Below are 26,334 nucleotides of genomic sequence, written 5' to 3'. Positions count from 1 at the left end.
ACTATTACTTAAAGACTGCCTCTAACTATGGAGAATTATATCTCTAGTCTTATATTGCCTCACAACAAAAACATAAGTGCTTTACTTTGATAAACTCTTAGCAAGTATCTGAGAAAAAGGGTTACTCCAAACTTACAACCCTGGACTGTGTGGATCACAACAAACTGTGGAAAATTCTTAAAGAAATGGGAATACGAGACCACCTTACCTGCCTTCTGAGAAATCTGTATGCAGGTCAAGAAACAACAGTTAGAGTCGGACATGGAACAACAGACTGGCCCCAAATTGGGAAAGGAATACGTCAAGGCTGTTTATTGTCACCCTGCCTATTTAACTTATATTCAGAGTACATCATGAGAAATGCCTGGCTGGATGAAGCACAAGCTGGAATCAGGATTGCTAGGAGAAATATCAATAACCTCAGATATGCAGATGACACCACCTTTATGGCAGAAAGCAAAGAACTAAAGAGCCTCTTGATAAAAGTGAAAGAGGAGAGTGAAAAAGTTGGTTTAAAACTCAACATTCAAAAAACTAAGATCATTGCATCCAGCCCCATCACTTCATGGCAAATAGATGGGGAAATAAGGGAAACAGTGACAGACTTTCTTTTGCGGGGCTCCAAAATCAGATGGTGACTGCAGCCATGAAATTAAAAGATGCTTGCTCCTTGGAAGAAAAGCTATGACCCACATAGACAGCATATTAAAAAGCAGAGACATTACTTTACTAACAAAGGTCCGTCTAGTCAAATCTATGGTTTTTCCAGTAGTCATGTATGGATGTAAGAGTTTGGCTATAAAGAAAGCTGAGCACCAAAGAACTGACACTTTTGAACTATGGTGTTGGAGAAGACTCTTGAGAGTCCCTTGGACTGCAAGGAGATCCAACCAGTCAATCCTAAAGGAAGTCAGTCCTGAATATTCATTGGAAGGACTGATGCTGAAGCTGAAACTCCAATACTCTGACCACCTGAAGCGAATAACTCACTCATTGGAAAAGACTCTGATGCTGGGAAAGATTAAAGCCAGGAGGAGATGGGGACAACAGAGGATTAGATGCTTGGATGGCATCACCAACTTGATAGACATGAGTTTGAACAAGTCTGGGAGTTGGTGATGGACAGGGAAGCCTGGCATGCTGCAGTCCATGGGGTAGCAAAGAGTTGGACACAGCTGAATGACTGAACGGAATCGAGTTCAGTGGTAAAGAATTTGCCTACCATGCAGAAAATGCAAGAGTCTCCGGTTCGATCCCTGGGTCAGGAAGATCCCCTGGAGAAGGAAATGGCAACCCACTCCAGCATTCTTGCCTGGAGAATCCCCATAAACAAAGAAGCCTGGCGGGCTACATTCCCTGGGATGGCAAGAGTCAGACACAACTTAACAATTGTATCACCACCACAAACTTACACAAACTTCACCATTGAACAGAAAACCATGATTTTATTTATCAATGAATTTTATGAGCCTAACAAAAGCCTCATACAGAAAATATCTGACAAAGATAGCACAAAAAGGAAAAATTATAGCCCAATATTACTCTTGAGTGAAAGTCACTCAGTTGTGCCCAACTCTTTGTGACCCCATGGCCTATACAGTCCATGGAATTCTCCAGGCCAGAATACTGGAGTGGATAGCCTTTCCCTTCTCTACAGGATCTTCCCAACCCAGGGATCAAACCTAGGTCTCCCACATTGCAGGTGGATTCTTTACCAGCTGAGCCACAAGGGAAGCCCCATTTCTCTTGAAAACAGTGGCAAAAATTCATTAGGAAACATTAGCCAACAAAATCCAATAAAATTAATACATCATGGCCAATTTCAGAAGCACATGGTTGATTTAACATATAAAATCAACTACCATATTAAAAGAGATCAGTCATAAAGTCATCTTAATAGATACAGTAAAATAGTCACGAAAAAAACTTTCTATCAAAGTGGAAATAGGAAAAAAAATCTCCTTAATGTGATAAAGGATAACTGTAAGAAAACATTAAATGTCACATATAATGCTGATACACTGAAAAGTTTCTCTTTAAGTTCAGGAAAAAGGAAAATGATCAACAGGAATCAGACATTCTCAAGATTTCTTAGTTACTTGCACAGTTATTTTACTAGACAATATAGACTCTAAATTGCTATACATTTCTGTTTATATGATTAGAGGATATTCTCTACTCTTATAATGGCTCTGTTAAACTTTACATCCAAAGCTAAGATTTAGCTTTGTAATTATATTACATACCATAGGTTCTGTTTCCTTTGGAGGTTTTTCCAGGGGAGGAATGTACCACTGAAAACAAAGTTCTTTGTTTACAGCTTGTGTTGCCACAACTGATGGCACAGAGTCTCCATACAATGGGCTGGTAACGCTCTTTAATGATAAATCGGAGTATAGAGAAGCATCAGTTACTCCTGTCTGGGGAACAAACAGAAACACTCACTTTACTGCTGGCAATGAACATATTCAATATTTAAGACATTGATTCAATTTGCATTCAATAGTGGCTATACTGGAAAACTCTGGGAATCATCTCAGCTTGCTTTATGGATGTAGGTCTTAAAAACTTCCCAATTACCACAGAGAAGATTCTTCTGTGGAAAAAAAAATATGCTTCAAAACCCAGTGGACTCAACAAATGTCTTCCACTTTGGTGAATATCCAAGAGTAACGATCTAGAGGGGAAATATCTGCGCTATCACTTCAGTCTCAAGATCACCATAGAGTCTAAGAACATCTACTTTTCTTCTGGTTTATTCATTGGTGTATATATACTAAGGGTTTGGTTACAATTTATTATCTGCTTTCCAACAGCATTTTCTTTGTAGTACCTTATGAAAAATAATACACAGCTTTTGCTGTAAGAGGTCAAAATCCATTACTTTCATTCCCCCTTTAAATGAATATGGCTGGTTTGCAAGTTTAGTCTTGGTTAATCTGGGCCCAGCTCATTTGATAGAACTTGGTCGCTGAATCAGGAGTTTTCAAGAAGCATAAATGTATAAACTGCAATTGGTGATTGCATAAAATATTTACTTAGTTCCTTAAGGTAGCTAAAAAAAAGTAAAGCATGATTGCTGTTAACAAAAGTAGAATCTAGCCAGAAAGATAATAATGATAATAATATCTCACTTCTAAAAAGGACTTTCTTCAGTGGAGTGTAAACTATTTTCAAAATTAAATTCTCATTAGTCCCAAGATTACAGTGTGGTAACTGGAAAGCAATTCTTCTACTAAATCTTGTCCTCCAAAGGCATCTAAACGTTTGGTGACCAAGGGGAACATGTCAGTGACTGTAAAGAAAGGCCTGGTGTTTCTGTAAGACTCTCTACCTTCCATTTCTAAGCCTCTTCAAGATACAACTGAAGACTGTCAATGCAAAGTTCTTCAAAATAATATAAAAAGAGAAATAAATACACTGACCTTTCTGGTTGTCTACTGATAAAAGAAAAAAATATGTCTTGACTGAAAGGTAATACTAAAGGTGAAAACTATTTTAAAATGTCTAGAGACTGTCATAAAAGGATATGATAAGCCAGAATCCTCATTTATTAGCACTAGGACACTAAAAGCATGACCAACATGCACAATAAATGAAATTATTAACTCTATGTCAGGCAGTTCACCAAAAAATCAGGTAAATAATTGATTCAGGAAAAAAATGTTCATTTTTTTCATATTTGAGTGCCTTTCAGAGCTCTGACAACTATTTTAGAAAAGAATTCATATTTAATAACTAAGTGGAGAAAAATAAAAAGTAAATGCCTTCTATGTCAACATATATATAGTGTTTATTTACACAATAGCATAATAATAATGAACTGCAACAGAAATCAATGTTAATATAGGCATTTAATTTTCTTTTCTCTTTTAAAAAACACAATATCTAATCCCTAATGGGATTAATTACATAAGTTAGTCAATGGGCTATACACCAGGTACTTTTGATATATTTGATTTATTCTTTGAAAGGAATGAAACAACAGACTTACCAGAAGCACTCTTGTTCATCATGTACTATGATCATCAAATCACTCTGCACTAATCAAATGTTTGACCTTACGCAGTCTGTCACGGGCACACAGACTAAACATGAATAACTCAGCACTGTGCACCATTTTAATCATGTCCTTTCCGGAATTTTTAATGTAATTTGTTTGGCGTCTTTGTTTTTCCATCATAAAGCTTCAGTAGACTTGACAACAGGCAGACTCACAAAGCTGATGAGCATGACATGTATATATGATGGTTCTGGAAATATATCTACTTCTTTGTGGGGGAAAAACAGGTTTAAGTACAAAATTGTGGGAAGGGCTTGATTGAAATGGCCTCCTGAGTGATTAAAGGCTCAGAAATGTTATTATAAAAGTCAGCCAAGCTTGGAGTTTACTTTTTAAAAAATCCAAAAGGCTTTATGCTCGTTAGCTGTCTACCCCAGTGAAACGAACACATGATTAGGTGGCTTGCACCTGTCAGGCAAGCGACAGTGATCTCCAGGGCTGATTATTCTGGGAGAGTGTTCCACTAATTATATCAAAATAAAGAGCAAACACGGTGAAACAACTCTTTGATATCATTACTGCATTAGAAATATTGTATGTATTTACACTGTGTTCAAGGTTGTATGTTTGGAGCACCATCCTTAGGAACTGGGTAATGACAGGCTGCCCTTAATAATGAAATGCTCAGCAAAGCTCCTTTCAGAACAGTATTTAAGAAATCACATACATTAGTTTCCAAACTCTTATAAAATATTCACAAGAATACATCCACTGAAACGATAGTTCTCAACTTTCTCATTCTCTCTCTTCTATTCCAAAACACCTGAGGTATCTGGGGCACATGGAAGGAATCCTCAAGGCAGTCTCAGGCCCTAGGAGGGGTGACTCAGACAGTTGTGTTAGATGGAAATGATCTGATCCTACTCTACTGGTTTCTGCCAGGTGGAGGGCCAGACAGTAACAATACACCCCAGGCCTTTTCACCTTCTCTCTGCTCCTCTCCCTAGAGAGAGTTACTTAATCGGTGAATTTGAAAAAAAGAATTTTGGATATGCATAATTCTACTCTTCTTCCAAGCATAGTGTTTTCAGGGAGTGAACATCCTCTGCTCCTTCATGCGACAGATTTTAAAGGAGTTTCTGGCTCCGCAGGTTTTAAAGAGACCTGTAATGACCCTCCTCTCCACCAACACCCATCAGCCTGGACTGGTAGAACTGTCAACTTTGCTAATCACTACTAGAGAGACCATTTACCAGTAAATACCATTTACTATTTACCATTTCCTATAATATCAATGGCATAACTCATAAAGTAAGGTATTTTTTAATCTCAGTATGCCTTACTCTTTTATTTCTCAAATGACTTAGAATCTGAGACAGGAAATAGGGGCATTGAGTTTGGGGCATTTCAATACTTCCAGTGTCTAGGAAGTAATCTGAAAAATCCTCCTGTGTGGATTGCAATACACTGCCCTGGGGGCAATAACCCCAGTTGAGACTCATTTGATTGAATCCATAAATATTCCTTAGTGGATCTTTCCACTACTTTTTAAAATCACCTTCCTCTCTTGTTCCAAAGAACGATCTTTTTAAAATTTTATTATCTACCCCAAACACAAGGGTGAAAGTGAAAGTGGCTCAGTCATGTCTGACTCTTTGTGACCCCATGGGCTATACAGTTCGTGGAATTCTCCAGGCCAGAATACTGGGGTGGGTAGCCGTTCCCTCCTCCAGGGGATCTTCCCAACCCTGGGATTGAACCCAGGTCTCCAGCACTGCAGGCAGATTCTTTACCAGCTGAGCCACAAGGGAAGCTCAAGAATATTGGGGTGGGTAGCCTATCCCTTCTCCAGGGAATCTTCCCCACCTAGGAATTGAACCGGGGTCTCCTGCATTGCAAGCGGATTCCTTACCAACTGAGCTATCAGGGAAGCCCTAAACATAAGGTTACTAAGTAGGATAAGATGAGCAAAGGTTCCCATTGGGAACAAACTACATTTTCAGGTCACTTCTCTGGGACAGTTGACAACAGAAACATGAATGCATCTGGTATGGGTATAATTGTAAAAATTAAAGGGCTATATGGTGAAATCCAAAGTCAAGATAAATCAGTGGGTTTTTTCCCCCCAGTTTTGAGAGAATTCTATGCAAATGACTTGATTTATTCATTTCACAAATACATATTGAAAATTTACACTATGTTCTCTTGGGTTCTCTACTATAATTTCAAAGCAGAACATACAAGCCTTGTCCACAAACATTGTCACTCTTCTGCCCCCACTGTATCTGCTAATGGTGTTACCATGCTCTAGGGATCATAGACAGAGGTTCCAAATGATGGGATAAAACTTTTCTCATTCCCTCTTCTTCTCTTGCCATTGCCATAGAGTCACTAAGGTGTTTTGCTTTCAATTTTACTTAAGCAACATCTTTTATATCCATCTCTTCATTCCCATTCCTCATGACCATAAGCTCAGCTGTTTCATCATCTCTCGGATAACTTCCTTTCACTTTGCCAGTCAGCCTTACATGCTGTTGACAGTAGAACTAACATTTTGATTTTCCTATTCTTTCTGCAATTAACCTTACCATGTTTTTCTTAAAGAGCATCTGTGAGGTGCTGCCATTTTGTTTTGTGCTAACTCTGTCAATCTTTCTCTACTACCACACCAGAGACTATGCCTTATCTACTCCTGCTTTCTCCACCACCTGAGTGTCTGGCATATTGTTAGTATCCAACATACGATTGTTGAACATATCAAATTTGAAACAAATCTCCATTTTTACTGAAACTCTTTAGACTTTTTCAGTATCTTCCAATCCACCCATTTTGGGAGTTTATTTAAAAATTACTATTATTCAAGACCCTAGTAGCTTGTTCAAGACCCTCTTTTATGTCTCTTCAATAGATAACTTAAAAGAGGTTTCCATATTACATATTTTGGGGAAGTCCATCCAACTGAATAACACCTTCCCTCTCCCCTACAAAATCTTCAAACTTTTAATTTACTTAAAAACTTGCCATTTACCCTTAGCACACTCAAGACTGCTAAAAATAAAAATGAATGATTTTTATTACACATGTAAAACAAAGGTACAGAAAGTGGGTATAGATTGAGAAATTCTCAGTCTAGTTTCTTTATAGGGTATTATACTGAAATTTGTATAACTTCTTGGCAAAATGACTCTGAGAGAAGTTGTGATGTGTAGGAATAGAGAAAAGTCTGGGACATTTTGAAGGCTTATAAGAGCAGCAAAACAGAACATATGAAAACAGAAAACCAGCATGTCTGATTGGTTTTTCTCTGTGGCAAAAGTTTCCTCAGGTAAAACCTCTGAGGAAACTAAAAACCTTTGTGTCAGTATGGAGGTTAATATGCTTCTTTTAGAAATAAAAGGATGATTAAGTCTTCTAAAAAATGTATAATTATATAATGTTTTAAACATTACCTTGCTTGCTGAATCATATAAGACTTTTTCTAGAACAGGTGGACTTTCCATGACTTGAAATAGTTCTTTTGGAAATTCATCAATACAAGATGAAGAATATAGCTGTAAGAATCTTTTAAGGAAAAAATGCATTTCTTTTTGGCGCAAAATCAATCCAGAGTTAAAAAGAGAAGTGAGAAGAGTGTCATCTGGCAAAGACATCCCAGATCCTGGCTTCAGAGATGCTTAAAGGAAAAACAAAAACCACTATAGAATCATGTTAGATAACAGAATGGTCTCAATATTGCTGTCCTTTGCTTGCTAATCTCATTCCTGGACATTCCCATCTCACCCAGTGGCTGCCCATGACCTTCCTCCATTTTTCAAGCTTATACACTAACAGAATTGCTTCTGGTCACAGGAAGGAAAGCACACCTCAGAACCCTGTGATCCTACTTCTGGTTTCAAGCTTAACAAAACAAAACATTCAATCTAGCTATCTTATTTGGGGATCACCATCCCCAGCCAAAAAAAATCTTAAAGCAAAAATTCAGGTTCAGGTAATTTATTTGAAAACTGATCTCAAGTGAGAGAATGGGAAATGTGTGACAGAAAAAAAAAGAGTCAATGACAGCAAGTTAGGAAGGAGCTCCAGCTATGGACAAGGAGAACTCAGTCCTGCTGAGGATCTCCTAAGAAAAAAACACGGAAAACTGTTCCATCAGAGGGCTAGCATGCTGGAATATCTATCAACCAGCTCCCTCCCTCAGCAGTTGCAGGTTACTCCTGAATGTGTGCAGTCCCTGGTACTTCCAGGCTATCCTGCCTATATGCTGGGCCTCAGTCACTTCTAAGAAAGCCCAGAGCAGGAAGAAGCAAAATGTGCATGACTGACACAGGAGATACCAGCAGGTGAATCCAGGGGAGCTGAATCGATAACAGGAGGGCATCACTGGGGCCCACTGTGCTGGATTATATCCACTTCCTCTGCTACTGAACTGGCCCTATCACGATGCACCTCTTGCCCACCACCTTTCCCAGTGCTTGCCTCTCCCGTCACTAACTCTGATAACCAGGCTGAGCTGCTTTGGGACTTGGCCTCTTTGCCCTGCTGATATCCCCATCACTGGCTGCTGCTTTAGTCAAGCTGTCTTTCCCAGCTGTTTGCCCTCATAAGCAACACTGGCTCACCAATTTCATGGGCACAGATAAACACATCATCACAAAACCACAAGAGGAGAGAATGTGACTTAGATTATAACAGGTTTTTTTTTTTTTTTTTTTTTGGCTATTCTTTAGAGAGCAACGATGATTTTATAATAAAAACAAAAACAAACAAAACTCAAAACTTCATAGAGTTAAATATTCTGTCTTTCTCTTTAAATACTAGATATTCTTTCCCTCCTTAATACCAAAGATTTCACCTTGTTAATTTTATAAGCTATCACATTAGGGTCACTCTGATTCTCAACTGTTTTGAGCCACATGGCACTTCAGTAGTCTTGGGGGAAGTCTCTGGATGCCTCCTTCTAAGGATATTTTTAAATACATTGGAATGCTGTTCTTTTCAAAGGTCCCTGTATATCAGGCAAAGAACCCCTGAAATTTCCATCTTTTGATGAGAGTTCACTCAGAAAGATGTCAAACGTATTTTACGGTTCTAAGTAAGAAACATGACTTAATGACTGGAAAGGAATATGTTCTTTCAAAGGCCTACCTAGCAATTTGCTCATATTATTAATTCTTTGTAGGTGAATATAGTAGCGCAGCAGAAGAATCCATGTAATATCCACTTTAATTGGGTTTTTTTTCTGAGAATCTACATCCTCATGAATCTCTTCACTAAGGTAAGAAGATGTACAGCCAGTCTGGAAGACAACTTGGTAGTTATCTGAAAGTGTAAAAAAAAAAAATTAGAATATAAATATTATGTTTTCCTTGAAAAATAACCATATGTGAAAAAAAAAGCACAACTTATAAAGGAAATATTGACATTAGGATTGCATTCAATTAAAAAATTTGTATCACAAAAGACACCAATCATAAATAACAAACCATGGACTGAGAAACCATGTTTAAAAACACATTAATTATCTTCTCTCTACTATGTAACCAATAAGAAAAAGTCAGATAGTCCAACAGAAACATGGGCAAAGAATTTTAACTGGCAACTTGTAGAAAAGGAAAACCAAATGGCCAAAATTTTTAGCATCATTAAAAATCAGATAAATTAAGATGAAATACCATTTCACATTCCTCAGCAATTAACAGAAACTAAAATCTGAAAGCAATAAATGTGAAGATACCATAATTCTTATATACTACTTATGAGAGCAAATTCCTGGGCAGAGGCTAATAAAATTTTAAATGCAGATACTCAGATACATGTACCAGGAGTCCTGCACAAGATACTCACAGCAGCATTGTTTGTGTTACCAAAAACTTGAACTTGAACAAATACAAGGATTAATTTGATGGCACTAATTAGAATTAATTAGATCTATAAGGAGAAACTCTAGTTTATGGGCCAAATTAGGTCAATGCATGTTTATGTATGACCCATAAGCTAAGAATGGTTTTTATATTTTTAAGTGTTTGAAAAAATTAAAACAATGTTTTGTACTATGTGAAAGTTATATGAAATTCAAATGTCAGTGTCCTTAAGAATGGAATACAGCCATGCTCATTTACATTTTGTCTATGGTTCCTCCACATTAACACAGCAAAGCTGAATAGTTGCAACAGAGAGCACAAAACATAAAATATTACTATTTGGCCCTTTACAGAAGACATGTTATGACTAGACTTTGCTCATGAAGGATAAAGTGAGGAAAAATATCTAAAGATAATTAAGTAGTACAGAGCTATCAATAGCCTCCATACACAAAAATAGCAACCAACAGAAAGCTAATGAAAAAATTTTGCAATACTACTACTAAGATAAAATATCTGAGAAATAAGTCTAACAAGAAGCATATAAAATCTACTTAAAGAAAATGTTAAAACATTTTTAAACTGATTTTTTTTCAAAAGGCATGAAAATGAACTAAAAATATAAGATATACAATATTCTTGGTTAAAGTGACTCAACAGAATAAAAACATGTTATTCCTAGGATAAAATATAAAGGTAATGCAACTTCAATAAAATAATGAGAGAACTTTCTTAAACTAGACAAGTTGTTTCCAAAGTAGAACAAAAAAAGCCATAAAAGAAATACAGTTTTGAAAAGAAAGAGTAATAAGTGAGGATTTACTCTAATAGATACTAAATATATTATAAGGCTTATAATTATATTATAATTAAAATAGTGTGGCATTGAATCCTAAATAGATCAATAGAAATTAGAAAAAAATACAGAAATAGGATAGCCCTTTGGAAAAACTAAAATTGTATCCATTTGTTATTTTTTACGTATTCCAAATAGATTTCCATTAACTAGTAAAAGGGTCCATGTCTTTTCCTTAAATACTTGTAGAAGCTCTCTATTGGGCTACCCTAGTGGCTCAGTGGTAAAGAATCCACCTGCAATGTAGGAGACAGGAGTTTGATCCTGGGGCCAGGAAGAGCTCCTGGAGGAGGAGATGGCAAACCCACTCCAATATTCTTGCTTAGAGAATTCTATGGACAGAGGAGCTTGGTTGACTACAGTCCACCGGGTCGCAGAGTCAGACATGACTGAATGACTAAGCACACATACACACACACACAGAAGCTCTTTATTATAGAAATAAACCCTTTAACTGTGATATTATTTGCAAATACATCTTTTCAATTATCACGTGTTATTTAACCCTCTTTCTGGTAATTGTGTGCCATGAAGAAACTTTTCATTTCTAAGTAGTATCAACTATTAACCATTTCTTTGATACTTTTGGATTTATGCCATAGTTAGGTCTTGACCATAATCTAAGACTATAAGTAAGGAAACATTCTCCCTTAATGCCTCCAGAGGAAAGTAGCCTGCTGACACCTTAATTTTAGCCCAATAAGGCCTATGTTGGGCTTCAGAACGCCAGCACTGTAAGATAATACATTGTGTTGCTTTAAGTCACTGAATTTGTGGCTATTTGTTATAGGAGGAATAGGGCACTGATATGGTACTAGTGGTTCCCCGGTAGATCAGTTGGTAAAGAATCCACCCCATGGTTCGATTCCTGGGTCTGGAATACCCCCTACAGGAAGGCCTGACAACCCACTCCAGTCTTCTTGCCTGGAGAATCCCCTGGACAGAGGAGCCTGGTAGGCTACAGTCCATATAGTTGCCAAGAGCTGGACACTACTGAAGCAACCTAGCACACACACATGCATTCTGACAGCACTGTTTGCCTCTGGGGAAGAGAACTGAATCACTTGCAGAGAAGATGGAAGGGAGACAGTCTCTCCATACCTGTCTATGAATTTTGAATCGTGATTCTTGAGAATAAACTACCTGTGCAAAACACTGAGCTAAATTAAAAGCAAAAAAGAACCTCTACGTTTATGTGGCCAATGTTATGTAGTCTTTAATGTCACAGAGAAAAAATAAGACCAGTTTAGTTTTTGCTCATTTGTAGAAAATTTGCTTTTTCTGTTTACAATTATTTTGTCTTTACAATCCAAAAATGAGGCCAAAATTTGTCCATGTATTATCTGCGCTATCTGTACGTTTATCTTTAGAAGAATATTTTGGAGGGAGTGTCCCTTATACCCTGCATTGAGAAGCATCCCTTTGCAATGGTTTCTACCACCTCCAGCCAGGACTGCCTGGTTACACTGATTTGGGGCCTCCGCTTCACTGAGGATAATTCTCATCGTACCCTCATTGTCTGAATTGTTGACAATTTGAATTGGTGCAGCACGTGAGCACACACATGCATGTATGTACATAACCAGTGTTGCTAGCATGAATAATTTATCTCCATTGTCACCTGTACATGGTATAGTTATCTGGGATTTGAAGATATAATGTGTCCTTATAGCTCCCCACCAGTATGGGAAATTTGTGTCTCGGAGGAATAGAAAACAGGATAGCAGTAGAGGAATGACATCCCAGTTTTTAGTTGGCATTGACCCATATCTCTGAGCCAGGGACAAGGCAGAACAGGGAAGACAAAAAGCATTTTTTCCAGGATGGAAGCTTTTCTCCATCTCAAGAGGCAAAGCATGTATTAATACTAAGGATTAGTTGATTCTTGGTTCTGCTCCATAGATTTCTTTATGTTCTGACAGTAGGTTCATCAACATTCATTTTTGGCATGACACATATTTATATTTTTCTGTATATCAAGTGTATTTAGTTGTGAGAGGCTGCAACCAGGAACACTGACTCTGAATATCACTTTTAATTCAAAACATATTACAGAATTTAATAATTTTTAATCTCAGCAGAATTTTTTATTATGGCTGCAAGAAAATCAAGACAAAAAGACGGAATATATTTGAATATAACGGGCCCAAAGTAGATATTGAGTAGGTGTTTTTTGCATTCAAATTAAATATGGTCCTATGTTGCCAGTAGCATCATTTCAGGGTCTGTATTCCTACAAGACAATGCAAAAGAAACCTCAGTAAATTGGGCCAGCTGCATCACTCAATTCTGTTACTGTTCTATAGACATCATACAATTGCTCTCTGGTTCTGGCAAGATGATCTTTATTCCATCCTCCACACATGACTGGTCTATTCTGTCACCATGCCTCTCTGACTGTCAACTGCTCAGAGTGCTGACAAAATCAGCTTCCCTTCTACATGGTATCCATGCCTCTAGTCCATTTGTATCTGCCTCACATGTACTTCTTCCAGAAAAAATAAAAAATGTTCCTAATAAACTCAAATGCCCACCCAGCCTATGTCCAGCTTTAGCTTAAAATATGGTCCTCTTAAAAAAATGCATTTATATAATTTCAAAGTGGATGCCTGCTACGATTGCTAAAAATTAGAAGTTTATGGGTGGCGAGACCTACTCCTTGGTGTGTTCTTGACTTCTCCCTCCTTCCCTCTGGACAGAAATAGCTGTATAGTGCTCTACACACAATAACAATGAATATCCTTTACCACATTGTGTACAGATCAATGCTAGTGAAGGTAAGATGAGTGAAGAGGTTTTCTCCTGGATGCTAATGTATGCTAACACAAAGAAAATCAAACACTTTTTATTTGTTGTTTTTGCCCTTTAGTAATTCATTATAATATGAACCTCACTGCCATATGGGTATTTGAAGCAATCAGTTGGGGATTCAATATTTCCTTCCAAGCCAAATACTGAAGTGAGGGAAACTGTAACAGTAATTTATGATCAGACTGCTAGAAGAATACTAGAGAGCAAAATTATTATTCATAAGGCAAAATACAAAATGAATTGGGCTTTAAAAATTTGGTCATTTCAGGGCTTCCCTGGTGGTCCAGTGGTTAAGAATCCACCTTGCAATGCAAGAGGCATCCATTTGATCCCTGGTCTGGGAAGATTCCACATGCTGCTGAGCAACTCAGCCCGAACACAACTACTGAGCCCACACTCTGCAACTACTGAAGCCCGTGCACCTGGAGCCTACGCTCTGCAATAAGAGAAGCCACTGCAACAAGAAATCCATGCACCACAACGAAGAGTAACCCCCTGCTTGCTGCACCGAGAAAGCCCTTGTGCAGCAATGAAGACCCACCACAGCCAAAAATAATTAAAAAGAAAAACAGATTTTTAAAAATCAGGTCATTTCAAATTAGTATCTTTGCACAACAGTAAAGGAGTGTTAACGGGTACAAAATGAAAACTGAAAATTGGAAGATGCTACCAAAACCACTGAAACAGAAAAGTAAAGCATAAATTCTAGTATTTACGACTATTAGCCCAATTGGATCAACTAAGGTCACCTCGTTAGGAGATGCCATTCCCCACTGTGTGGGCCCATGCGTGACACCTAACTGATCACCACAGCATTTTTTCCAGACCTTCCATGCAGCAGTTCAGAATTCTTCTTAGGTGGCTACCAGCTGAGATCCAACCAGTTCACCCTAAAGGAAATCAGTCCTGAATATTCATTGGAAGGACTGATGCTGAAGAAGAAACTCCAATACTTTGGCCACCTGATGCGAAGAACTGGCTCATTGAAAGACCCTGATGCTGGAAAAGATTGAAGGTGGGAGGAGAAGAGGATATCAGAGGATGAGATGGTTGCATGGCATCACTGACTCGATGAACATGAGTTTGAGTGACTCCGGGAGATGGTGATGGACAGGGAGGCCTGGTGTGATGCAGTCCATGGGGTCACAAAGAATCAGACACGACTGAGTGACTGAACTGAACTGAGCCATAGTGTGGGTTATGTGTGTGTACACTCAGTCATTCAGTAGTGTCTAACTCTTTGAGACTCCACGGACTGTAGCCCACCAGGTTCCTCTGTCCCTCTCCAGGCAAGAATACTGGAGTGGGTTGCCATGCCCTCCTCTAGGGGATCGTCTCAATCCAGGGATCAAACTCGTGTCTCTTATGTCTCCTGCATTGGCAGGCAGATCCTTTACCACTAGCGCCACCTGGGAAGCCCAGTAGTTTGGATTATCATGCCACATACATTCACACCCCTCTTCCTTCCTCTGCAGGCGGAGTCTAATTCCATGCCTCACTGACATTGTACTTGGCCATAGGACTTGCTGTGACTAATTGGATGTAATGTGAAGAGAGGTCTTGAGTGTGCTTCTGTGCTTGGGCTTGGGCTTGTGCTCTGGTTTGTACTGTGAGAAGAGCAGCCCCCAAGTAGCCACTGCCTCTTTACCCTGGATCTCATAACAAACGTACGTGAAGTGCACTAGGACTTGACCTGCAGCCTGATGCAGAACACAGGAGACAAGTAAAAGAAAGAAGTCATGTCATTCTTGCCCCTGAGTTTTAGGGTTGTTGGGTATACACTGCAATTTTGGCAATAACTGATTAACACAGAATTTCAGATCTAACTTATTTGTTATCTCTGTCCTAGAAACTTAAAGCGTGAGAAAATAGAGCAGGATAAAGTAGACCAGATCTATCTGAGACAATAAGGGGCCACTGTGAAAAAGAAATGGCCATGTTGGTAGATGGAATCACAGTCTTAAAATTTGGATTTCAGTCTTCATAAATAAATCTAATTCACTCAGTCAACAGATTAAGGACAATGAGGCTGAGAGAAATTCAGTGGTTTGACAGGATCATGGTATAAGCTGAAACCTCTTCATTATTAATACTGCATTCCCTTTGTGGCAAAACAATAATGCGTGTTTCTAAGAGGACTGCCTTCTTGGCATTTGAAGCAGGGAGAACTAAGTCGCCAAGCTGTGTCAGGAGAAAAAAGCAGTGACCAGCCTCTGCTGCCATACTGCCCTGCTTTGTCCCCCGAGAGCCTACCTTTGGGGTCTCTAAGGAAAACCATGCACCCTGTCTGAGATCCAGGTCATGGACCAGAAGTCTGATGAAGCAAAATCCCACCAGGAAATAGAAATAAGAAGACAATACCTTAGCATTAAAAAGATCCATCTAATGGTTTAACCTCAGAGCAAACCATTTTGGTTTGGAAAATAGTCTGGGCCACCTATTCTTCAGGAAAGAGAGAGCCAAAGAAGGAGATGATTTCAGACACAAACTCTTCAGCTAAGGCTGACTCAACCCTTCAGCAGTAAGCTCTGGCCTACCAGAGTGATTTCAGAGGCTTTAGGAAGATTACCTCATCCCATCAGGTTAAAGTTAACACTTTTCATCCCCTTTGGCTCCATGCTCACCCAATGCCAAGCAAAATTAGATACTGTTGCTACTAAAATATCCTTCTGGAAGTAAAAATCCAGTACCTTGCTTCTTAGGACCTATACAAGTGCTTAGCACAAAAAAGCACTCAATATTTTTTGAATGAATGAATGGGCAAAAACATAAAGTGACTGTTCAATATTTATGTTATTGCTGGTATGACTTACAGATTTATAATATAGTTTACTGTAACCAACAGCAGAGTTACAAATTTTAAAAAATATAGTAAGGTTAAGTTAAAATTCTACTAACTTTTCATTCATTCATTTAACAAATATTAATATCAATCCTTGCTATGTATAAGTAATATGTGATTTTCTGTAGTGTGTGCTCATGCTTATTCATGTCCAGTTCTTTGCAACCTGATGGACTGTAGCACATCAGGCTTCCCTGTCCATCACCAACTCCCAGAGCTTGCTCAAACTCACGTCGATCAAGTCAGTGGTACCATTCAACCATCTAATGGTTGGATGAGATGTCCCCTTCTCCTCCTGCCTTCAATCTTTCCCAGCATCAGGGTCTTTTCAAATGAGTCAGTTCTTTGCATCAGGTGGCCAAAGTATTGGAGTTTCAGCTTCAGCATCAGTCCTTCCAATGAATAATCAGAACTGATCTCCTTTAGGATGGACTGGTTGGATCTCCTTGCAGTCCAGGGGACTCTCAAGAGTCTTCGCCAACACCACAGTTCAAAAGCATCAATTCTTCTGCACTCAGCTTTTTTCATGGTCCAACTCTCAAATCTATACATGAGTACTGGAAAAACCATAGCTTTGATTAGATGGACCTTTGTCGGCAAGGCAATGGCTTTGCTTTTCAGTATGCTATCTAGGTCAGTCATAGCTTTTCTTCCAAGGAGACAGCATCTTTTGATTTCATAACTGCAGTCACCATCTGCTGCGGTCTTGGAGCCCAAGAAAAAAAGGCATCTCACTGTTTCCACCGTCTCTTCCGGTCTCTTGTTTCCATTGTCTCCATCGTCTCTAAGGAGCGCCCTTCACAAATCAAATAGCTAACTTCCCTGCCCTTGGGAAGCTGATGATAGTAAGAGGAAAATGAGAGAAATAGCTTAAACATGCACAAGCACACACACACACACAAATATAAAAGAACTAAGGAAAGAAACAGGGAGCTAAATCAGAGTGTAAGAGTAGGCACACATTTCAGAGTCTCAAAGAAGGTCTCTCACATAAATAATCCCACAGTTTCATTTCAAATGTGTGAACTGGAATAAACAGGCCATCAGGAAATATCACTTTTTTCCCACACAACCCTGCACCTGAAATGCAGTAGTGAATGGAATAACATATACGTACATACAGCAAGTGGGGGCCCCTATGTTTTAGCAGCTAGACCCTAAGATTTTCCCTTTCAGGGTCTTAGAGGTTTCCCAAACCATTGTTGTTCAAAAGAGACACAGATGTAAAGAACAGACTTTTGGACTCTTTGGGAGAGGGAGATGGCAGGATGATTTGGGAGAATGGCATTGAAACATGTATACTATCATGTAAGAAATGAATTCCTAGTCTAGGTTCGATACAGGATACAGGGTGCTTGGGGCTGGTGCACTGGGATGACCCAGAGAGATGATATGGGGAGGGTGGTGGGAGGGGAGTTCAGGGTTGGGAACTCATGTACACCTGTGGTGGATTCATGTCAATGTATGGCAAAACCAATACAGTATTGTAAAGTAAAAAAATAAAATTTAAATAAAAAATAAAATAAAGTTAAAACCCAATAAATCTCTAGAATTAAATCTTTGAAACTTGATTATACATTATATGTATATAAAATGCCCAACAATCAAACATACCAAGCAAATAATCTGTGTATGAAGAAAAAAGATCCATGGAAGCAAATTCTGGGATATTTGATAATGCTCCTTGGCTAACTTTATCAGTTCTAGCATTCTTCTTTCCAATAAGTAGATTAATTGCCAGCACAGCCTCACTGACCTAAAATTAGTGCATAATTAGAATTCATAAATGCAAGGTTTTTGATTCATAGATATCCATTAGGTGAAGAATGTGAAAGAGTGAATTCATAATATTTGGTATACATTGGAGGAAAAGTAAAGACAATCTGAAAAACAATATGTGATCCCCTGCATGTACTATGTATCATAGTCAAACAAATCATGATTGACAATTTAATCAATAAATAAGTCACTCTGAATAGTCTCCCTCACCTAGCTGTGACAGATATTTCCCAAAATATGTGCACATGTGTATCTGCCAATACTTTCATTAAAGAAAAGTTGAAACAAACAAAACCAAGTTCTGGCAAATAGAGATTAAAAACACTACACATATAAAGAGCACTTCTAATTGCCCCAAAGAAATATCATTGGCACAAATCTCAAAGAATGTGAAATTTTTCTTTCTCTCGAATAAATAGATTGTGTTGCCTTAACAGATGTGACAGTAAAGAGGAGAATTAAATAAAAATCACACCAACCTGTGCAGCAGCTCTTATTGCAATCCAGGCAAACAAACTGTACATTTCATGTTTATTTACTATTGGTTCTTTAGTAGAACTATGCCTTCTGGGAAGAGCCTATAAAATATGGCAAATATTTTATGATAAAGACAGATAAAGATATCATAAAGCTTAATGATAGATTTTCTAATCTTCTGATGATGAGATTTTACTGTAACACTGTGTAGCCATTAAGAATAATGTACATGCACCTATCAACATGAAAAGATATCCTAATCATATTAGGAAAACAAAAGTATAGGTTACAAAATAGCATGCAAAGTATGATCCCATTTTTTATTTTTTTAATATAAATTTATTTATTTTAATTGGAGGCTAATTACTTTACAATATTGCATTGGTTTTGCCATACATCCACATGAATCTGCCACAGGTGTACACATGTTCCCAATCCTGAACCCCCCTCCCTCCTCCCTCCCCATACCATCCCTCTGGGTCAACCCAGTGCACCAGCCCCAAGCATCCTGTATCCTGCATCAAACCTGGACTGGTGATTCATTTCACATATGATAATATACATGTTTCAATGCCATTCTCCCAAATCATCCAGCCCTCACCCTCTCCCACAGAGTCCATAAGACTGCTCTTTACATCTGTGTCTCTTTTGCTGTCTCACATACAGGGTTATTGTTATCATCTTTCTAAATTCCATATATATGTATTAGTATAAAAGATAGGTACATATATATTTCTCTATATACACAAACAGAGAAAATTATCAACAGTGGTTATCCCAGGTTTTATGGGTAATTTAATTATATTTAACTTTTTTGTGTGATTTTCTAGATGAGCTTACACTATTTGAATATCAATAAAATAAACAGAAATGGCATTTTAAGTGTTATTTACCATTTTTATAGAGGATCTATAAAGTGAATATATATTGTGTGTAAATATGTCAGAAACAGGAATACTACTTAAAGATTTTTGATAGGTATTTGCCATCAGCTTTCTAACTACAGAACTGTTAAAAGGATGACTGTAATCATGAAGTTCTACAGAACAGCAAAAAGTGACAATGAATGGAGATACGTGCAATGTGAGGGTGTGTGTATGCGGCATATGTGTTCAGTTTTTAAATATAAAAAAGTCAATAATACTGAAGTAAACAGAAACCCTGCCAGCAACATACTAGCTGCCTGTTTTACATTTTTAAAGTATTAATAGTCAAATTTAAAGATTCAACTAATCTGGAAAAACTATTCGGTTAGATAGCTTATTCTAATTTGTTGATGTTCATATTTTACCCAATTTTTTAGATCTTCAACAATAAAATAAGTAATCACAAAAATACCTTTTTTACTTCTGGCAATAAGACTCCCAAATAAAAGGAAAAGCAATGAGTAAAGCTGATGCCAGAGCAGGAAATACAATGCACAAATGTGACTAAATCAAGTGCTAAACTTGGAGACAGGCGATACCTGGAGAGATCGGTCCATGGGGAATCTAAAATCTAAGCAATATAGTCCTGTCCCAAATATGAAGACCATCCTTACTAGCTGTAATAACACTGCTTAGGCTTTGGGGTAGCCAGTGCCAGCTTACTGACTATAACCTTGGGCAATTTATCTATTTAATTCTTGACACAAGGCTAATAGGCATTGAATACAAAATAACATTAAGTAACTATATTGTAAAAACAATTAGTGACACAGACATTCAAAAAAGAAAGCTCATTTTGAATTGAGAGGAAAGCTTTATTGAGGTCAAACTTGAGCTCAGAATGAAAACAGGAAAAGAAAATATGATGGGCATTTTTTTACATGGGAGGTGTTCAACACTGCATATGGGATACTAGCCTATATAAACAGGTAAGAAAAATTTAAAAATGAATCTAGAATAGGAAATGAAGTTAAATTGTTTGCAAGTAACATGATCCTATATGCAGAAAAACCCAAGATACACACACACACACACACACACACACACACACACACACACCCCTCTAGAATTAATAAATGTGCTTAGCAAGGTCACAGGATACAAAACTCAATATTCATAAGTCAATTGTATCAGCAATGAATAATCTGAAAATGAAATTAAGAAAATACCCATTCATGATAGAAATAATCTTAACAAAAATGTATAAAATGTACATACTGAAAAGTAAAAAAAATTATCAATACAAATTAATATCTAAATAAATGAAGAGAGTTCATATATATGAATTGAGGATTCAAAATTGTCAACATGCCAAATGTCCACAAGTTACCTGTAGATTCAACATAATCTGTACCAAAATTCTGCGTTTTGGCAGAAACTGACCAGCAGATTCTAAAATGAAGAATAAAATGCAAAAGATTCAAAGTGAAAATAATTTTGAAAAGAAAGAACAGAATTGGAGGACAAATACTTTCCAATTTCAAAAAACTTACTATAAGCCATACAGTAATCAAGACAGTGGATACTCACATTAAGATAGAATTATAGATCAATGGAATAGAATTGGAAGTCTAGGAATAAATATTTAGACTTTTGAGCAATAAATTTTTTGACAAAGGAGCCAAGGCAATTCAATAAAGAAAAGATAGTCTTTACAACAAGTGATGCTCAGACAAATGCATATCTATGTGCAAAAATATGAATTTAGAGCCTTATCTCACACTTTATACAAAATTTAATTCAAAATATACCATGATGGACTTAAGCATTAAAGCTAAAAAACTTTTAGAAGAAAACGTAGGAGAAAATCTTCAACATCTGGGGTTAGGTAAGGTGGTACTAAAACCGCAAAATATTTTTAAAAATGATAAACTGTACCTCATTAAAAGTAAAGACTCTTATTTCTAAAGATACCATTAATTGCATGAGAAGACAAGCCATCAGCTGGAAAAAAAAATCTATAAATTATATATCTGATAAGGGACATATATCTAGAATACATATGTTTTAAAAGTCTTATAACTCAGTGATAAAAAAAGATAACTCAATTTAGTTTATGGGCAAAAGATTTGAGTAGATATTGTCCTAAAGAAGATATACAAATGGCCATTAGGGATATGCAAATCAAAATTCTAATGAAATACCCACTTAATACCCACTAGGATGGCTACAATCAAGAAGATAAAAATAACAACTGTTTGCAAGGATGTGGAGAAACTGAAACCCTCATACACTGCTGGTAGGAATATACAATGGTACAGCACTTAGGAAAACAATATAACAGATCATCAGCAGGCTAAACAGGGTTGAAGTATGACCCAGAAATTCCATTCTTAGGCATACACCCAAAGGAACTGAAAAGACGTTCACATAAAAAGTCTGTATATGGAATTGAGAGAGCAGCACTGAAACATACACATTACCATATGTAAAACAGACAGCTCAAAGGAAGTTACTGTATAACACAGGGAGCTCAATGTGGCACTCTGTGACAATCTAGATGGGCGGGAGTGGGTAGCGGTTGGGGGGAGGTTCAAGAGGGAGGGGACATATGTATACTTATGGCGGATTCACGTTGTATGGCAGAAGCCAACACAATATTGCAAAGCAACTATCTTCCAATTAAAAATAAAGTTTCAAATATTTAAATCTATATACGAATATTCAAAGCAGCATCATTCATAATAGCCAAAAGTGGTAACAATTCATATATCTAGCTCCAGCTGAATGAATCAAGAAAAGGTAATAAAACTATATAAAGGAATACTACTGAGAAGTAAAAGGAACAAATATTGTTACATGTTACAACATGGGTGAACCTCAAGAACATCATGCCAGATGAAAGAAGCAGGCATGAAAGATTACATACTGTCTTGCATACAGGGTCGTCATTGCCATCTTCCTAAATTCCATATATATGTATGTGTATAACGGACTTTTGGACTCAGAGGGAGAGGGAGAGGGTGGGATGATTTGGGAGAATGGCATTCTAACATGTATACTATCATGTAAGAATTGAATCACCAGTCTATGTCTGACGCAGGATACAGCATGCTTGGGGCTGGTGCATGGGGATGACCCAGAGAGATGTTATGGGGAGGGAGGTGGGAGGGGGGTTCATGTTTGGGAACGCATGTAAGAATTAAAGATTTTAAATTTTTAAAAATAAAAAACTAAAAAAAAAAAAAAGATTACATACTGTATGATTCCATTTAAGTGAACGATACAGAAAAGACAAATCTACAGAGACAGAAAACAGACTAATGGTTACCTGGGACTAGAGGTAGAAATGGGAATGATAGCAAATGGGCACTTGGGATCTTTTGAAGATGAGGGAAATGTTCTAAAACTGGATGGTGATGATAGTTACACGACATGTAAAATTATTAAGCATCTATGAATTGTACTCTTAAAATAGGTTAATTTCACAGATATAATTTATGCTTCAACAAATCTATTTTCTAAACATGTGTTTGATAATCGCTCTCTTTGGACTATTTTTTCTCTCAATTCCTTGGAAAACTTCTACTTATCCAAAACTCATCTCATCTGTAAAGCTTTCTCTTACATTCCCCCAAAACAGAATTAGCCACTTTGCTCCACTTCCCTACTTGACCTATCTTATAGTCCTCTGCTGCTGCTGCTAAGTCGCTTCAGTCATGTCCAACTCTGTGCGACCCCAGAGACAGCAGCCCACCAGGCTCCCCCGTCCCTGGGATTCTCCAGGCAAGAACACTGGAGTGGGTTGCCATTTCCTTCCCCAATGCATGAAAGTGAAAAGTGAAACTGAAGTCGCTCAGTCGTGTCCGACTCTTAGCAACCCCATGGACTCCAGCCTACCAGGCCCCTCCATCTATGGGATTTTCCAGGCAAGAGTACTGGAGTGGGGTGCCATTGCCTTCTTTGATTATAGTCCTCGCACATCACAATACAAGTATTTCTTTCCTTTGTTCCTCTGTGCTTCTTAGGGGAAGAGAGTAACATGATTGGCATACATTAAGCACTCAATAAGTGTTTGACTGAATGAATACATGAATGAATGTTCAAGAAATAGTTTAACTAACAAATAACTATTGGATACCTACTATGTACAAAATACTTCAGAAAGATACAATGTTGGAGTCTAGTCAAAGTTACATAAAGGATCATCCCCTCACCTCTTTTTGGGTTTTCTTTTGGGTATTTATTATGTGCCAAGTCTTTTATTTTACTTAATTTTCCTAGCTACTCTAAGGGGTAAGTATCCTCACCTTCATTTCACAGATGAGGAAACTTGGGTTAGAAAAGCTTCGGTCCCATTGGTATTAATAGTGTGTTATGAAGCTAGGACTCCAACCCAAACCAGGGTGACAGTCACTATATTCCAGATTCCCCATATAAGTGAAACAATAATGCTTTCTTTTCAGCATTTATATAGCAATTGTCTTTACTAGGACATATTTTAAATGTTCTATTTCAATGGTCTGAATATGCCTAGATGAATTTTTGTTGTTTTGACTGTTTTCTGTGTGTCTAATAATTGTTATGTCTTGCTAAAATATTTATGCTATGTCAAGATATATAGAAAATAATGCTCATATTGTGTTTATTGTTGCTGTTCAGTTACTGGAGTTATACTATTCTTTCACTCAAATCTTATTTGTTTAAGCTCCTAATTATAAACAGCTCCCTAGAGAAGGCCCAAAAGGTGATATATTTTTTATCCTAGCATCTTATTAATTTGCATTGCAAATTGCCATGGAAACAAAGATTTCTGTTTTCTCTTATTGGATGTAAAGATGTATATCATATCACAAAAGTAAGTTTTCTATGTAATCATTTTGATGAAAAAAAAAAAAATAGCTGTTAGCCACCGAAGGCAGCAACCATTTAAGTTGTTCCAACTGACTAAAAGCCTACTTGTCTACAGGATTTAAATCATGTTTATGTTGTCTCAAAGATTAGAGATTTGACATCAAAATTTTCTAGAGAGGTTTTTTGGTAGGTCAGAGGATTATTTAATGAGAATGAAATATATAAAGCCTACTGAAATCTAAAGAATAAACAATTAGATAGTATTTTTTGAAAAATAAAAACCAAGTTTTCAAAAAAAAAATTAAAACAAAGTTTCCCACCCAACTTCCTGCCTAGAAAATCTCCCTGTCTGGGGTGCTCAGGGCTGGTGCACTGGGATGACCCTGGGGGGTGGGATGGGGAGGGAGGTGGGAGTAGGGTTCTGGATGGGGAACACATTTGCCCCTGCAACTGATTCATGTCAATCTATGACAAAACCCACTACAATATTGTAATTAGCCTCCAATTAAAATAAATAAATTTTTTTGAAAATAAAGAAAGAAAATCTCCCTGCCTGAATCCTGGGTACTCAGGTGTGGCCCACAGACCAGCAGCATTGGCATTTCTAGGAGCCCCTGAGAAAGGCTGAACCTCTGACCTCAATAGGTTCACAGGATCCCTGGAGACGTTTCTGCCCCTTATTTGGAAGAGCTGCTTGATGGAGTGTATGCCTTTGCCACCCTGCAGGGCTCCCTCCCAAATGATCAAATCTTACTTTTCACCTCTTTCCACTGTAGTCGTTCACAATCCCACCAACTCAAGTTATTTCTTAATCCTAAACTTCACCACCTAAAACACCCCCAACCCTTCCTTCCCTTCTCTTCCTCCCTCCCTCCCTCCCATCTTTCTTCCTTTACAGGTTTATTACCTGTCTCCCGCCGCTGAAGAGTAAGTGCATGGGAACAAGCACTGAGATTGTCCTGGACTCTGCTTTATCCAGAATACGTTCTGGGTTATAGGACATGCTCAATAGATATGTGATAAATGAATGAATGACTTTTCTTATCAAAAGATGACCTGTTTGCCAGCCACATCAGTAATGAAAACCATACTTGTCTATCAGCCTTAGCAATATGTCATTTCCTGTAAACACCTGATCAATCCTAATGACTGAGCACATTTATATGCACCTACATTTCATGGAGTACATCATGAGAAATGCTGGGCTGGAAGAAGCACAAGCTGGAATCAAGATTGCCGGGAGAAACTATCAATAACCTCAGATATGCAGATGACACCACCCTTATGGCAGAAAGTGAAGAGGAACTAAAAAGCCTCTTGATGAAAGTGAAAGAGGAGAGTGGAAAAGTTGGCTTGAAGCTCAACATTCAGAAAACGAAGATCATGGCATCTGGTCCCATCACTTCATGGCAAATAGATGGGGACAGTGGAAACAGTGTCAGACTTGTTTTGCGGGGCTCCAAAATCACTGCAGATGGTGATTGCAGCCATGAAATTAAAAGACACTTACTCCTTGGAAGGAAAGTTATGACAAACCTAGATAACATATTCAAAAGCAGAGATATTACTTTGCCAACAAAGGTCCATCTAGCCAAGACTATGGTTTTTCCAGTGGTCATGTATGGATGTGAAAGTTGGACTGTGAAGAAAGCTGAGCGCCGAAGAATTGATGCTTTTGAACTGTGGTGTTGGAGAAGACTCTTGAGAGTCCCTTGGACTGCAAGGAGATCCAAGCAGTCCATCCTAAAGCAGACCAGTCCTGGGTGTTCATTGGAAGGACTAATGCTGAGGCTGAAACTCCAATACTTTGGCTACCTCATGCGAAGAGTTGACTCATTGGAAAAGACTCTGATGCTGGGAGGCATTGGGGGCAGGAGGAGAAGGGGACGACAGAGGATGAGATGGCTGGATGGCATCACTGACATGATGGACATGAATCTGAGTGAACTCTGGGAGTTGGTGATGGATAGGGAGGCCTGGAGTGC

General features: G+C 37.9%; 1 protein-coding gene across 3 annotated transcripts in view; it reads right to left on the bottom strand.

The window, feature by feature from the left end:
- Positions 1-26,334, bottom strand: part of CFAP54 (cilia and flagella associated protein 54) — a 335,725-nt gene that overhangs the window by 60,270 nt on the left and 249,121 nt on the right. For 2 of the 3 annotated variants that reach the window (XM_013963991.2, XM_005680630.3), the window contains exons 60-64: positions 18,632-18,730; positions 17,988-18,129; positions 9,149-9,322; positions 7,453-7,676; positions 2,247-2,420 (exon numbers count right to left, since the gene is read on the bottom strand). In XM_013963991.2, coding sequence (XP_013819445.2) covers positions 2,247-2,420; positions 7,453-7,676; positions 9,149-9,322; positions 17,988-18,129; positions 18,632-18,730 — 813 coding nt within the window. Of the gene's footprint in view, positions 1-2,246; positions 2,421-7,452; positions 7,677-9,148; positions 9,323-17,987; positions 18,130-18,631; positions 18,731-26,334 lie in introns of those variants that run through there. The other variant, XR_001918076.1, reaches the window with a different exon arrangement.

This window comes from Capra hircus, chromosome 5, assembly GCF_001704415.2.
Source record: "Capra hircus breed San Clemente chromosome 5, ASM170441v1, whole genome shotgun sequence".
Classification (NCBI taxonomy): domain Eukaryota; kingdom Metazoa; phylum Chordata; class Mammalia; order Artiodactyla; family Bovidae; genus Capra; species Capra hircus.
Note: the sequence above shows the minus strand (reverse complement) of the source record. Positions and strands in the feature narration are given on the sequence as shown.